The sequence below is a fragment of the Citrus clementina genome, unplaced genomic scaffold (genome assembly GCF_000493195.1).
Source record: "Citrus clementina cultivar Clemenules unplaced genomic scaffold, Citrus_clementina_v1.0 scaffold_1, whole genome shotgun sequence".
NCBI lineage: Eukaryota > Viridiplantae > Streptophyta > Magnoliopsida > Sapindales > Rutaceae > Citrus > Citrus x clementina.
Window position 1 is genome coordinate 4226432 of NW_006263303.1, and position 13865 is coordinate 4240296.

General features: G+C 34.1%; 2 protein-coding genes across 2 annotated transcripts; one reads left to right on the forward strand and one right to left on the reverse strand.

Annotated features, from left to right (window-relative positions):
- Positions 1-1282: 1282 nt before the first annotated feature.
- Positions 1283-5282, reverse strand: LOC18055382 (BRCA1-associated protein). Its single transcript, XM_006450813.2, has 11 exons — positions 4854-5282; positions 4464-4572; positions 4249-4363; positions 3991-4088; positions 3659-3765; positions 3261-3510; positions 3058-3111; positions 2513-2656; positions 2300-2364; positions 2002-2056; positions 1283-1923 (listed from the first exon to the last, which is right to left on the reverse strand). Exons 1-11 carry the CDS (start codon positions 5150-5152, stop codon positions 1765-1767), a joined length of 1455 nt encoding a protein of 484 aa, XP_006450876.1. The 5' UTR covers positions 5153-5282; the 3' UTR covers positions 1283-1764.
- Positions 5283-7522: 2240 nt separating this feature from the next.
- On the forward strand, positions 7523-10014 carry LOC18055383 (probable clathrin assembly protein At4g32285). Its single transcript, XM_006450814.2, has one exon. The coding sequence runs from the start codon at positions 7958-7960 to the stop codon at positions 9842-9844; it is 1887 nt and encodes a 628-aa protein (XP_006450877.1). The 5' UTR covers positions 7523-7957; the 3' UTR covers positions 9845-10014.
- Positions 10015-13865: the final 3851 nt, after the last annotated feature.

Consider the following 13865-nt stretch of genomic DNA (forward strand, 5'->3'; position numbering starts at 1 on the left):
TTTAGGTTGTCAGTATACTTCTATTATTTTCTAATATAAAATTTAATTCTAAGATAAATGTGTATCCTACTTTTTAATTTGAAACAAATGTCTATATCAAGGTAAGGTAGTGTGGGTTGAGAGTAATGTTCTATATATTTGAGTGAACATAATTAAGGTTGATTAGTCTTGTATAATTTAAGAATAACTAAAGGTATAACCAAAGTCGAGGTGAGATGGTAAAATTTATTGTGTTGAAAACAAGGGGTGTAGAGTTCAATTATGTTCATACGGGTGGGATTGAATTGTCATTAGGGTAAATAATAAAAAAAAAAATTAAAAGACAACTAAATTCAGGTATGGAGAGTAAATTGGTATGGTTGAAAAGAGAAAGAAGTCTCGGCAAAAATTAATCTTTCAAAGTTTATAAAAATTAATCTTTCAAAAATAGGACCACTGGAGATCGTATTTTAAAAGAAATTTTTAGATAATCAATAGAAACTTCCACTAAGTTCTTATTATTTTCGTTGAAAAAAAAAAAAAACTCTTCTCAAAAACCTTTTTTCAAACTCTTTTCACTTCAATATAAATTATACTTTCGTTTGTCAAGCGAGACTTCTTAACATGAAAGATAAATAAATAAGATGAAATAAATTGAATTTACTTATTAATCGCTATCCAATTGATGTCTAAAATATTTGTATGAAAGAGAAATTTTATTGCTTTTGTTTATTTATGAATACAAAGTGTTGCTTTTTTGGGAAGTCTCTTTCTCTGGAGATTGAGAGAGATATATACAATTGAAGTTTATATCATAAACTGACTCTAATTTATACTTACAACTGGCGATTTGCCGAAAGACTTAACTTTCTATACTAGCTTAATAATGATTAAGTGCATGTAACAAAATAATAATAATAATAATAATAATAATAACTAAAAAGATGCCTTCACAATCTTTTTTTTCCTCCCTTACTCAAAATACGGTGTCCAAAGATGGTGCTAACGTTGGTGTAATTTTGAAAAGAAAGAGATGGATGTCTATCAAATAAAAAGTAGGTGGCGGGCTTCTATAACTGAAACTTTGCGTTCATACGGGTCGTGCAATTATTCGTACACGGTTTGAAAACAACTACGAACTCATGATCCAAATTCTTTGCTACAGTTTGACATCACAATCTTTATTTGCTAAACTTAAATTGTTTGTGACATGTAAATTACTTCAAATTGCCCTCGTTCTCTCGTATGTGTTGCCTTTCATGTAATTTTACATATGAATTTAAATTGTAACTTCAGAAAAGGGTTTCATGAGGATATTAAAGAGGTGCCAGTGGCACCAGCGCACCACTCTGAATTAAAAGAACAAAAAATCCCAATCTCAAGTCTCTTTAAGGACGATGCTCCCTGAGGACCCTGACCTTTAGGACAGTGTAGGAGAGTTCAAAACTCACGCTACACACACACACACTTATTCTGGATTGATATTTTGTGATGGTGGAACAATTCACCACAAATTTAGGCATCAGGAAAAATAAAATGAAAAAAAAAAAAAGGAATGCCCGAGATCCCAAGTGACTTCTTTTCGTATTCCAACAACCACCCCCCTTATTTTCCCCTGATATTGGCAGAGAAAACTAGCTATCTGCATTTACAAGAAAGAAGATAAACCTTTGAATATCACTACAAAACATATATATTTCTGGTTTACAAGCTTGTACTATACTAATGATGAGAACTATCCCCCCCATTGTAGAGGTCTCAGTTATCATGGGAGAAACAATCCAACTAGTTCTTTCTTCGACTTGATTTCTTGTGCCTTCGGGTGTTGGTTGGAGACGATTGCTGATAGGATACTGGCAAGACAGTTCCTCCTTTGATGCCATCGGAATCTGTCATGTTAGTAAGTGTTTTCTGGGCTTCAATGTAAACTGTCAAATCTCTAATCTGCATTCATCAGATAATTTGTTAAAAAACCAGTAAATTCAATCAACCACATACAAGAAACTTTTGGTAATGATGTACCTGTTCTTCCAGATCAAGTATTGTCGCATCTCTCAACCTTAGTGATGTTATTTCCCTGCAAAAAGCAAATATTTATGATTCCCTTATCTTACTGTAGACACATAACACAAACTCAATGCCCCCAACAAGTTGAGGGTACTTGTTATTTCATTTTTTCTGAGCAAGTGTTATTGTATGGCCTATCTGCAAAGGTATAAGAGCATATAATTGCTCATTCCAATCTGACAAACCCACCCAAAATATTGCTTTAAGCACAGAATTTTGGTTGTGTTGCATTTATAAGCAAAAGACAATTTACCTCTCTTCAATTTCCTTAAACTTCTTCCGCATAATTTCTTGGTTCTTAATGAGTTTGCTGTTGACCTACAAGCCAAAAAATAAAAATGACAGTACTTGCTATGAAATACGATAACAATTAAAAAGTTTCAATCAAAAGCATTAAATAACACCCCCCCACCCCCCAAAAAAAAAAGAGGATAACAGATCTGAAATGGGTGGTTAACGGATTTACATCTGCAACTGCCTTTTTAGCCTCTTCACAAATGTCCAGCTCATTTTGAATATCCTGCATCTTGGAAGCCACAGCTTTCTCCACAGTTTCTGGGATCAAACTCTCCCTTTTACTTTTGGCCTCTGCAAGTAGAGATTCATAGTACTGGGGGGAAAAAAAAAAGAATTTAGAAAAGAATAATAATGCAAGTGTATAGCTATCCGAATGATATGAACTAATGCAGGGATTAAAAATTTCAATCAAACAAGAAAATTTTCATTTGGGAATTCCTGCAAATTTGTCAAATGGTGGATTCCATATACCTAAATAATTGAATAATCCTTTCGTAAGTATTCAATCAGACTACAATTCAGAATATGCAGGAACACAGAAATACACATAACAGCATACAGATTTCATGATATTCCCGCATATAAGTAGATATCGGAGATCAACAAAGAAGCAAGAGGGCTGAGAGAGGGATGGAAAAATCAAAGTAAGAAATAAAATAGAGAGAAGAGGTCTAATCAAGTAGGGGTTTTTACATCCGGGAATGATGTACTTACTTGTCTTTGGGTCTCTAGTTGAGTGGCAAGAAGGCGGTTGTACTCATCTACAATCTATTATCAAGAATGGGAACCAGATATCAATGGATAGCTTAGCAAGAGCAATAATTATCAACAACACTAAATAATCATATCAAGTCTCTTTCAGTTATAAAGATACTATATTCACAATTTCCAAAAGAATTTGCAATAGCGGAACATACGGCTTCAACTTTGCTGTTGAAAAGAGCCCCACTAATTCCAGAATCCTCACTACATTCACATGTACCACAATGCGCTTCATGTGACATGCAAGGAGAGTTCATTTCGACTAACTTTCCATCAGCTTTTGACTGGTTTAGCCGATGAACATAATTGTCACCAACATAATCCCAAATTTGTTGAGTTCTTAAATCAAGAGAGTACCAGTGCTGCGTATCTTTCCAGTGCCTAACAGCATGCCCTTCCTTATATCTGAGTCCATAAACAAGAGCAACAATAATTGATAAAAGTCCAAACTTGGGAAAAAGCGTAATTCACAAATAGGCAACAAACTTTGAGTAATAAAGTCTTCAAACTGAAAACTATCAGCATAAGAAGAATGCTACAATAAATGCATTACCTTCCACATCCCACAAAACCACATATCAAACAGACCCAAAGATTCTCCACTGTTCCACAAACAGAACAAGTTGGTCTCTCATCCTGCTGGTGACAAAATCGACAAACCTGAGGGCATAGAAAGTAGATAAGAATAGAATAGATGGATTCAATATTTGATAGTATGCTACATGTCAGAATGTTCGAATTATTTTTCCTACTATCAAATTGTATTGAGAATAAATGGGAAAATTGTCATCATAAAATCATTCGATAAACCAAAATCTTTGAACTGGAACATATGCATTCCAGAATAAAGAGAAATGAGGGATGGGTGAGAGAGAACTAGTTCACCTGACAAGATAAAACAGTCCATTTTGCAGTACACGAACATTGAAATGAATGGTCACAGATTGTACTGAGAATTCCACTAGTGTCTGGGTCCAACCTTTCTGAAGTATCAAAATAAATAATATGAACACCCCCAAGAGAGGGGGGGGGGGGGGGGGAGGGGAATTAGGCTCACTAATCCCCTAAACAAAAATCAGAACTTCGTATGAAAAACCACTTAATCCAAGTGATCTACAAAAAGAAGGAAAATGTGTGACTCACCAAGACAAATCGGACAAGTAGGAAGCTCGGTAAATCCTGCTGGCGGTGTGCTAGCAATCTCAGCTAATTCTGTGTACTCCACAGAAAGCATAAATAGCATGTGGCATACCTCAGCCTATTAAAACCATACCCAGAATTATGTTCCCAATTTAATCACATACCAGATTAAATCAGTTGAAGATGCGAATAAACCAGCAAAAGTGAAGAAAACTGACCTCAGCAGGAGAAAACCTTTTACCATTGAGGTTGCTATAAAATTCATCAGCAGTCAACTGATCAACAAGCTTGATCAAAACACTGTATCGATCTTCCATAGCATCATTCCTAACAGTATTAGAAGACATTAACTTTGACACTGTTCAGGGAATAGAAAGTGTAATAAAAAATAAATTCAATAATATCTAAAATCCAGAAACCTTGACAGGACCTTTACCTAATTGAAGCGCCTATCTTAGTTGTAAATCAAATATTTTCCTATTACAAAAGTAAAAATTACAATTTCAATTATAACTTCCTTCAATTTTCTAGCAATTAGTGCCAAAACCCTAGGTTCAATTCATTCTCGTCTTATTTGGAATTGAATCAGCGATGAACATAATAGTTACCTGATGAAAATGAGCTCCTCCACGTGGTCGATGTGAGACCCACAGAAACGGACGAATTCATCGGAGGAGAGGTAGTTGGGGACAGCAACCACAAAGATACACGTGGATCGCGAGTTAGGGTTCTGTTGATAACTCTGCGACGTTCCTCGAAACAAGTGCACCAATCCTCTTCGCTCGCTGAATTTAGGGTTAGGGTTAGCGCTTGATCGGGTGGCAGTACTGGAGACGGTGCAGAAGCCGGCTTCTTCAATCGTGATAGGGTGGTTGTCGTCCACTGAGTGTACTCGGAGAACGAACATTGTCTTTTCACTCTGGCGCCTGGAATCGGTGAGTCGACACGGTTGAGGGAAATTGTAAAATGTTCGCGGGAAGTTGTCCGAGAAAATGCCGTTGAAAAGAAAATGGGAAGTTTACAAAATTACCCCAAAAGTTTTGGTAATTTTTCAAAATTAGACGCCCTAAGATTTTCTATTATGTCTACCCACAAATGTAATTTACAAACCTAAATTCCCTCAGACCTATCAACAAAATGCCTAACAAATCACATTTTCAGCCAAATCTCACTAAAACTCACCACCATCTACTCACCAAAACTAACCATCTTTTACTCACAAAACATCAATTGGAACATAAGAAGTTAAGGTCAGTATTTATTTTTACACAATTTTTATTTTTATCTTTAGATTATTTTAAATTTATGCGGGTATTTTAAGTAAAAATAAATTAGGATATGAACCTAGAAAATGTGCGACAAACACCTATTGCAAAAGTCGCTTGCTGTCGTATTGCTCGAGTCTCGCACAATAATACAGTAAGTGTGTTCGTGTGACAAGAGCTTGTCAACCGAAAACACTTGCTGTGCGACAATCCCCCCCAAGCCACCATCAATCCATAACATTTTAATCTATGAAAAAGGAGACAAATAAAGTATAAAAGACATTTTTATCGAACACCTAACGTGCCATTTGTAATATAAAAACTTAACACAAAATAATATTCACCAAATGCTCATCTATCATAAAATATACCCAAGTATACACTGAACTACATTTAATTGATGATTCAATGTTATGAAAAAAATACCTTACTTTGATGTCAAAATCTTGAGATGCAGTTGTCACCCAATTACTGAAAAAAAATCATCGTCCAATCGTTGGAAATGCAGCTGCGTCCTATCAAAAGTGATACTGCTATCAAAAGCCCATTGAATCTCCATCGATCTTACCAGAAAAGCGCTGACGAAAGGGGATGATCAAGCCACCGACAGTGAGAGTGAATTATTAGTTTCAAAAGCAAGGATATTTGGTAAAAATAAAAAATTAATTAGCCTAATGAGAAAAAAAATTAGCGTGGCTATTTGTGAAAGTACCCAAAACTTTTAAGTTATTTTTTGTCAATTTCCCAAAGAAAATTGACATTTACGTGTTATGGATTGTTCTGAAAATTTACCTCCCCAACTCAATTCCATTACATAATTACCAATTTACCTGCGTCCCTAAACCTGATCATGACTCTCAATTATCATAATTTAGAGAAGTCAATTTTGTCTATAATTCTTTCTTTTAAAAAAAAAATGTGTATTATTTTTATGAACCACCTATTTGACTGTAACAATCCCACGATTTATGAAAAAAACAAAATTCTCTTAAATGACGTGTCATTTGATGTGATATTTTTATTGAATGAATGATAATTTTATCCAATAATTTAATTTGTTATTTTACCATCCATATATTATGACTATATAGGGGTCCATTCGGTTTAGATAAATATAATTTGAGATAATTCTAACTTTATTTGAGAAAATCTCTGGTAGTGTAGTAGCTATTCTTCACCCACGATTTTATCCTTTCATTCACGTTTTTTTTTTCCTTTTTTTTTGTTAAAATTTTGAAGCTACTGAATACAATTTAAAAGTTACGGCAAAAGCTGTATTGCGAATTTCTTAGAATTATTTTTATTGGAAGAAAATATAAAAAAACAAGTAAAGTATGAGAAAACAAATTAAAGGGCCACATAAATATATTAAGTATTAACTGAAGGTGTCAATTAAAGGGATGTTTTCGGTGAAAGTAAAAGAATATCCTTTTCTGATTCCGTGAGGATATTTTAAAATATGGTGGTGATATTTAACCCCTCTCTAATGGCACAAATAATTTATATTTTTAAAATTGAAATTGATTCATTCAACGATAATTTATAAATTAGAAAATCAATATACGACCATTACCATAATGAAGATAATACTAATTTATTTTTAAAGATATACTTTTATTGATATCTAAATTATAAAATTTAATATGTACTTATAGACAAAACAATCAAAATTAAAAGATAATTTTCATTCATATTCTAAAATAATATATATAAATGCCCACAACTGGATGGTTAACTTGGTGTGGGAATTCCTTGTCTCATCTTTGAGATAGACATATATTGAATTATATTTACATTATTTATTATTTAACGTAATATTAAAATTAGAAGTACAGTCAGTGGTATGTTTGGTATTAAAATGGGATCTTTTACTAAATAACATAAATTTTAAAGTTTCCACGGGTACGTTTACAAATAGGGTGCCATGATACAAAGGGTGGGGAAAATATCAAAAATACCCACTTCGAGATGCTAATAATGATTCTCCACGATTACGCCTTGCGTGTGCCTTTCAACAACGCATGAAAACGACAACGTTTCGTTGCCAAAATGGACTCCCCCTCCGCCTGTTACGCGGCTTTTAGCAAAAATCCTCTTTTTCCCCGCTCTCCAACGCTCCTTACATGTAGAAACAATTAAACAAACACATAGGAAGCACACCCAAATAGACAGAAAGTAAAGAAAGGCAGCATCTGCTAATTTGCTACAGTGCATGTAGTCTTAGATCCGTCACTCACGATCGGTGAACTCTTCCAATCTCCGCCGTCCACTCCACTGACCCAAGTCAAAAAGAGCTTCCATTTCTCAATCAGATCTACCACCACCCACCAAAACTTCCCAGGAAAGAACAGGATAAAAAAAAAAAGAAATAAGGTAACAATTTTGTATTAATTATCCTTCATTTTTAATAGAAACTCTTTAATTATAGTCATTTGTGAGATAGAACAATGGCACCTAGCACGATCCGTAAAGCGATCGGTGCTGTGAAAGATCAAACGAGTATCAGCTTGGCTAAAGTGGCTGGTAATATTGCACCGGACCTTGAAGTATTGGTTGTTAAGGCGACCAGTCATGATGATGAGCCGGCTGATGACAAATATGTTAGGGAAATAGTTAGTTTGATGTCTTATTCAAGAGGGTATGTCAGTGCATGTATTGCCACCATATCCAAACGGTTGAGCAAAACCCATGATTGGATTGTCGCGGTGAAGGCTTTGATGCTTGTGCATAAGCTTTTGTTGGACGGGCATTTGTTGTTTGAGGATGAGATTGTGTATTCCACGAGGAGAGGGATGCGGCTTTTGAACATGTCTGATTTTAGAGATGAGGCGCATTCTAATTCGTGGGATCATGGTGGGTTTGTGAGGTTTTACGCTATGTATTTGGATGAGAAGGTGGAGTTTGTGGTTTATGAGAAGAAAATGAGAGGTGGGGAGGGGAAAGTTGAGGAGAGAGAGGATAGGTTTAGGGATGATTTTGATCGTGGGATGGAGTTGAGATCGCAGTCTTATGGTGATGTGAGTGAATCAGTGAGGAGGGAGGAGAGAAGAGAGGCGACTCCCATGAGGGAAATGAGGCCAGAGAGGGTTTTAGCGAGGTTGAATCAGTTGCTGAGGATTCTCGATAAGGTTTTGGCTTGTAGGCCAACAGGTGCAGCTAAGAATTCTAGGTTGGTTCTTGTTGCCCTTTATTTGGTTGTGAAGGATAGTTTTGGGCTATATGTTGACATATGTGAGGCTTTGGGGGTATTGTTGGATAAATTTACAGAGATGGAGTATGCCGACTGCGTTAGGGGTTTCGAAGCTTATGTTAGTGCAGCAAAGATGATTGATGAGCTTGTGGGTTTCTATGGTTGGTGTAAGGATATCGGGATTGCAAGATCATCTGAGTTCCCTGAAGTGCAGAGGATAACTGATAAGCTTTTGGGGACACTTGATGGCTTTTTGAAGGAAATGGCAAACAGGCCAAAGAATCCTGAAAGAATTAGGGAGGAGAAACTTCCTCCTAAGCAAGAACCAGAGCCTGATATGAATGAGGTCAAGGCTCTTCCTGCACCAGAGAATTCCTCTCCTCCACCACCACCACCACCTAAGCCTCAACAACCACCTAAGCCACAACCTCAGCAGGTGACTGATGATTTGGTGAACTTGAAGGATGATGCTACATCAGCTGATGAACAAGGGAACAAACTGGCATTGGCTTTGTTCTCTGGGCCACCTACGAATACAAATGGTTCATGGGAAGCATTCCCATCAAATGGACAGCCTGAGGTTACTTCTGCATGGCAAACTCCGGCTGCTGAAAGTGGTAGGGCAGATTGGGAATCAGCTTTAGTGGAAACAGCCGGTAATCTATCAAAGCAGAAAGCTGCATATGCGGGTGGTTTTGATTCGTTGGTGTTAAATGGCATGTATGATCAAGGAGCAGTAAGGCAGCATGTCAGCACCACTCAACTGAGTGGTGGGAGTGCAAGCAGTGTGACATTACCCGGGCCTGGCAAAAGTGCTACGCCAGTGCTAGCACTCCCAGCACCAGATGGGACGGTCCAGACGGTGGGGAATAATGACCCATTTGCTGCATCGCTTACTGTGCCACCTCCTTCGTACGTGCAGATGGCAGAAATGGAGAGGAAGCAGCAGTTTCTTGTGCAGGAACAGCAGCTTTGGCAGCAGTATGGAAGGGATGGGATGCAAGGCCAGGTGGCACTGGCCAAGATTGCTGGTGGCTCTGGTTACTACGGGCCTAACCCTCAATCAATGGTGCCTTACGGGATGCCGCAGGTCACTGGCATGGGGCAGCCCGGACCTGGAGGATATTACTACTCACCGTATTGAAAGGGGTGGTGCTTCATATGATGCACGCTAGTACATTCCTTCCCTTTTGGAAGATTTTCTTTATCTTGTAATGTTTTTGTTCTTGCATTTTCTTTTTACATGTATAGCATGCAGTTCAACCATGCAGGGTAAGGACAGAAATACAGTATATGATGAGCGTCTATTTACAATTTTCTATGTTTTATAATATTTATACACAGTAATGAAACAAATTTTCCCAGCTACCTTCATCGTGGATTGAGAAGTGTTTATTTAAGTCACTTGTCGATGACAAATCTTATTGAGACCTTTCTGAATTTTTTAAGATTGTTTGAAAAGGTCAAATTGTCCTGGTAGGCTGAGGAAGGACTGCAGAATTCCATGAAACAAATAAACAACAAATTTATCCATTTAGCTGAGGTAAGCAGGTCCTCAAATATGTTCTGAGTGACTCGTCCAACCTCTTGTTTCTTGTTTGTCAGTTTTAGTTTATTTTTTAAAATATTCAGCAAAACCTGAAGCTAATCGATCGGTTCATCATGAAAACAACGGGATACTGGTTCGTTGGTCTCCAATAATTTATACAGCTGATTTTGGCCTTGGGATTGGATTATCCTAAACCCAGACCTTAATAAGATAGAGAAGAAAAAATATTAATTCACAGAAACCCTTATCTTTAAAATAACTTTTATTAAATTTTCGATTAATCAAAAGGGTAGTGCTAGAGCATTCATCAAATGAATGATGAGATAATGTAATTATACACTGTAATGAAATAAAAAAATTATTAATCATTTACTGAATGACATATTATAATTACAATATTATTTTTCTTGTACCTCTTCTTTTATTAGGTTTAATATATTTTTAGATTTATAAAAGAAAGTTATGATATTAGTCAAATTAAAATTTGGATATTAGTTATTTTTATTATTTAGCTAATAATGTAGGTACTAAATAATAATATTTATATTTAATTGATGACATAAAAATTATTAACTTTTTAATTTTTAATTTTTAATTTAAATAAATGAATAATAATTAATTAAATTAATATTTAATTCAATGATATAATAGTCACTAATTTATTATTATACATAAAACAGTTTAAAATATTCTATAACTAATTTAAATTTTGTTACATTACCTGTATATATATATTTTTCAAAAAGAACATTCCATATATTTATATTAATGTGGATGTCATCTAGTTGAGTGATTTGGATTCACTGTTAACCTAATCTATGCTTAACTTTTCATAATCTTCTACCACGTGTGCATGTATAGCAATATACAATTAAGATTTAATTACTTTTTATATTTTTATCCAACAATTAACAATTGTATACATCTAAAAGGTTAGCAAAAAGGTTAATTTAGCACTTAATCTAAATCTCTAATTGAGATAGTAAAATCTTTTATATGAAAACAAGAAGTTTGGGGTTTAAACCCTGCTCACATGGATAAAAAGGGAATTGGGTTGTAGGTGGGCCAAATAATAAAATACGTACAATTTTGGGTGTTAATTTGGGATATTGATTAGGACTAATGGATAAGTAACATGTGACAGTAGAGAATATAAGGTGAAAAAAAAGTTACCAATATATCTAGAGGGGAAGATAGCTTAAGACAAGTTAGAGGAATCAAGATCCTCTTCTGATTTGAGCACTCTTGATCTTCTACAAATCTTATGCCACTTGTGTTTTAATGTCAATAAATGATTAAGATTTAACTACTTTTTTTTTAATTTATTAACTACCAATCATATTAACAGAATTTACTCAGATAAAGATCAGATCAAGAGAGGATCCTCATCCAAGTTAGAGGTGCACCTTCAAAGGAAAGGACAACTCTAGTAAAAATCTTCTACTTTGAAGGTCAAGTTATAATTCAAATATGACAGTTGGAGCCCTAAATGTGTAGAGTACGTGTCATGAAAAAAGGGGTGAGGCTATTTGAACCCATAAAACTACTCACTAAACCCAATTACTAAATAACCCTATTATTAAATTTCAAAATTTTAAATTTTACTCAACAAACCCACCTAAATACCTAATATATCATTACTAAACTCAATTTGTATATCAATAATGTTTTCACTATAAATTTATATGTGCTCAAAATAATGAATTCAAATATTTTGTTAATATAATCCAATCCATAAAAAAAACTAATTTTTTTGTAGTTGTCTATGATTTTTTGATTCATTCAAAAAATAATTCGATAAATTATTAATTTTTTTTATAGTTTTAAAAATGAAATGCTCGAATTTTACTAGACAAGAACGCAAAAGAACCAATTGTGTAAAAAATAAAATAAAAATTATTTAAATACTTTACTATTTCTCGTCATGAAGAAAATTAGTTTTATTTAATTATAAAAAAAAGTAAAACAAATTGCAACTCTTTTTAATACTAAGACTGATTATATTAAAGCATTAGTTGCTTAAAATATAAGACTATGCATTTAATCACGATATGCAGCTACACGATGAAATCAGATTAGGGGAGCCAATTCACTAGGGGCTTGCTGACATAGATACTTATATATATGTTTCGAGATTAATAAAAAATAAAGAATAAAAAATACAACATTAGATATAAAGATGGGTTTAATAGTAAAAATCTTATATTTTAGTGTTTGTAATTTGATCTAAGGGTATTTTAATAATTAAAAATTACTTTTAAATGTGGGTCTTATAAATAGTTTAGTGGGTTCAAATAATCATCCTAAAAAAAGAGAGAAATTTTATCCTTTAGGCTAAAAGCAAATAGTAATGAGAAAATGACACTCAGTACTTCTCAACTATCCTCTAGTAGGAAGGCCTCTGCAGTCTGCACCGGCATCTACCACATGGCAAAGAATATGGACTACATGAGGGCTATAGTGGTTATTTGTTCGCCAAGCTTATTTGGATCACTATCAAGTTAGTAAAAGAAAAAGACGAAAATAACCACACTTGAGGAGAACAAACCAGCTAGAACATGCCAACTGTCCAAAATTACCCATATACCTTAGGCACACTCATATATAAGCACCACATGTTTCAAATTTGGAATCAGATCTTTTGGAATTTTTTTTTTTTTTGAGATCTCATCCTCTTTGTAGACATTTTGGGCTACTTCATTCTATTTTCCCTTCAATTTTAAGGTTTCTTCCTTTATTTTATAGTTCTATAAAAGATCTTGTTTACCACATGTTCTTATTCTTGTTCTCCTATATGTTGTTAAACACCATAAACGACATTTAATGAGATTTTGTTCATATTGTAATGAAAATCATTTAATACTTTAAATACATAGTAGATTAGAGATGAATTACTCTCGTGGATATAAGATGAAGGGGTGAATCACACAAATTTCAATTTTGTGTGTGTGTGTGTGTGTTTATTTTCAGTTTATTGTGATGACGTTGATGCTTATGTCTTATCTCATATTTGAGTTCATCTGAGCTATCTCCCAAGCTCATTGAGTTCTTCATGTTATTACCCACCGCCTAGTGCACCTCAACTACGCCACTTGCCTTCAAACATAAGAAAAGCACATTTAAATCCTTATTAACCCTATCTTTTCCCCAATATAAATCTACTTATTTTAATTGATTAAAGATAGATTTGGTGAGAGCAATCAATTTGTTCAAATTGGATCCTAATAAAAATATGATGAAAACATATTCATTTATTATATTAATTTATTAATACTTACAATAATAAATAAATAATCTTAGATTAATTTCTTTAAAATAATTTAATCAGTGTTTATAATAGTAAGTGTCATAAAAAACAACATATTGTATAGATTCCATAAAGTTTTCAGACATTATCATTTGTATGATGATACGATTAACCGCGCGTGGTTAAATATTTACTCCGGAGTAGATATAAACAACATGTTATAAATATTCGTTAAAATTGATACAAATTTATGGTGAAAAACTTAAATATTTGTGTATTTTTAATAATATTTTTTTTTTGAAAGGGTGTATTTCTAATAATTGGCATAACTCTGGGCAGATGATTAATAAATTCTCATATTTCTAAATA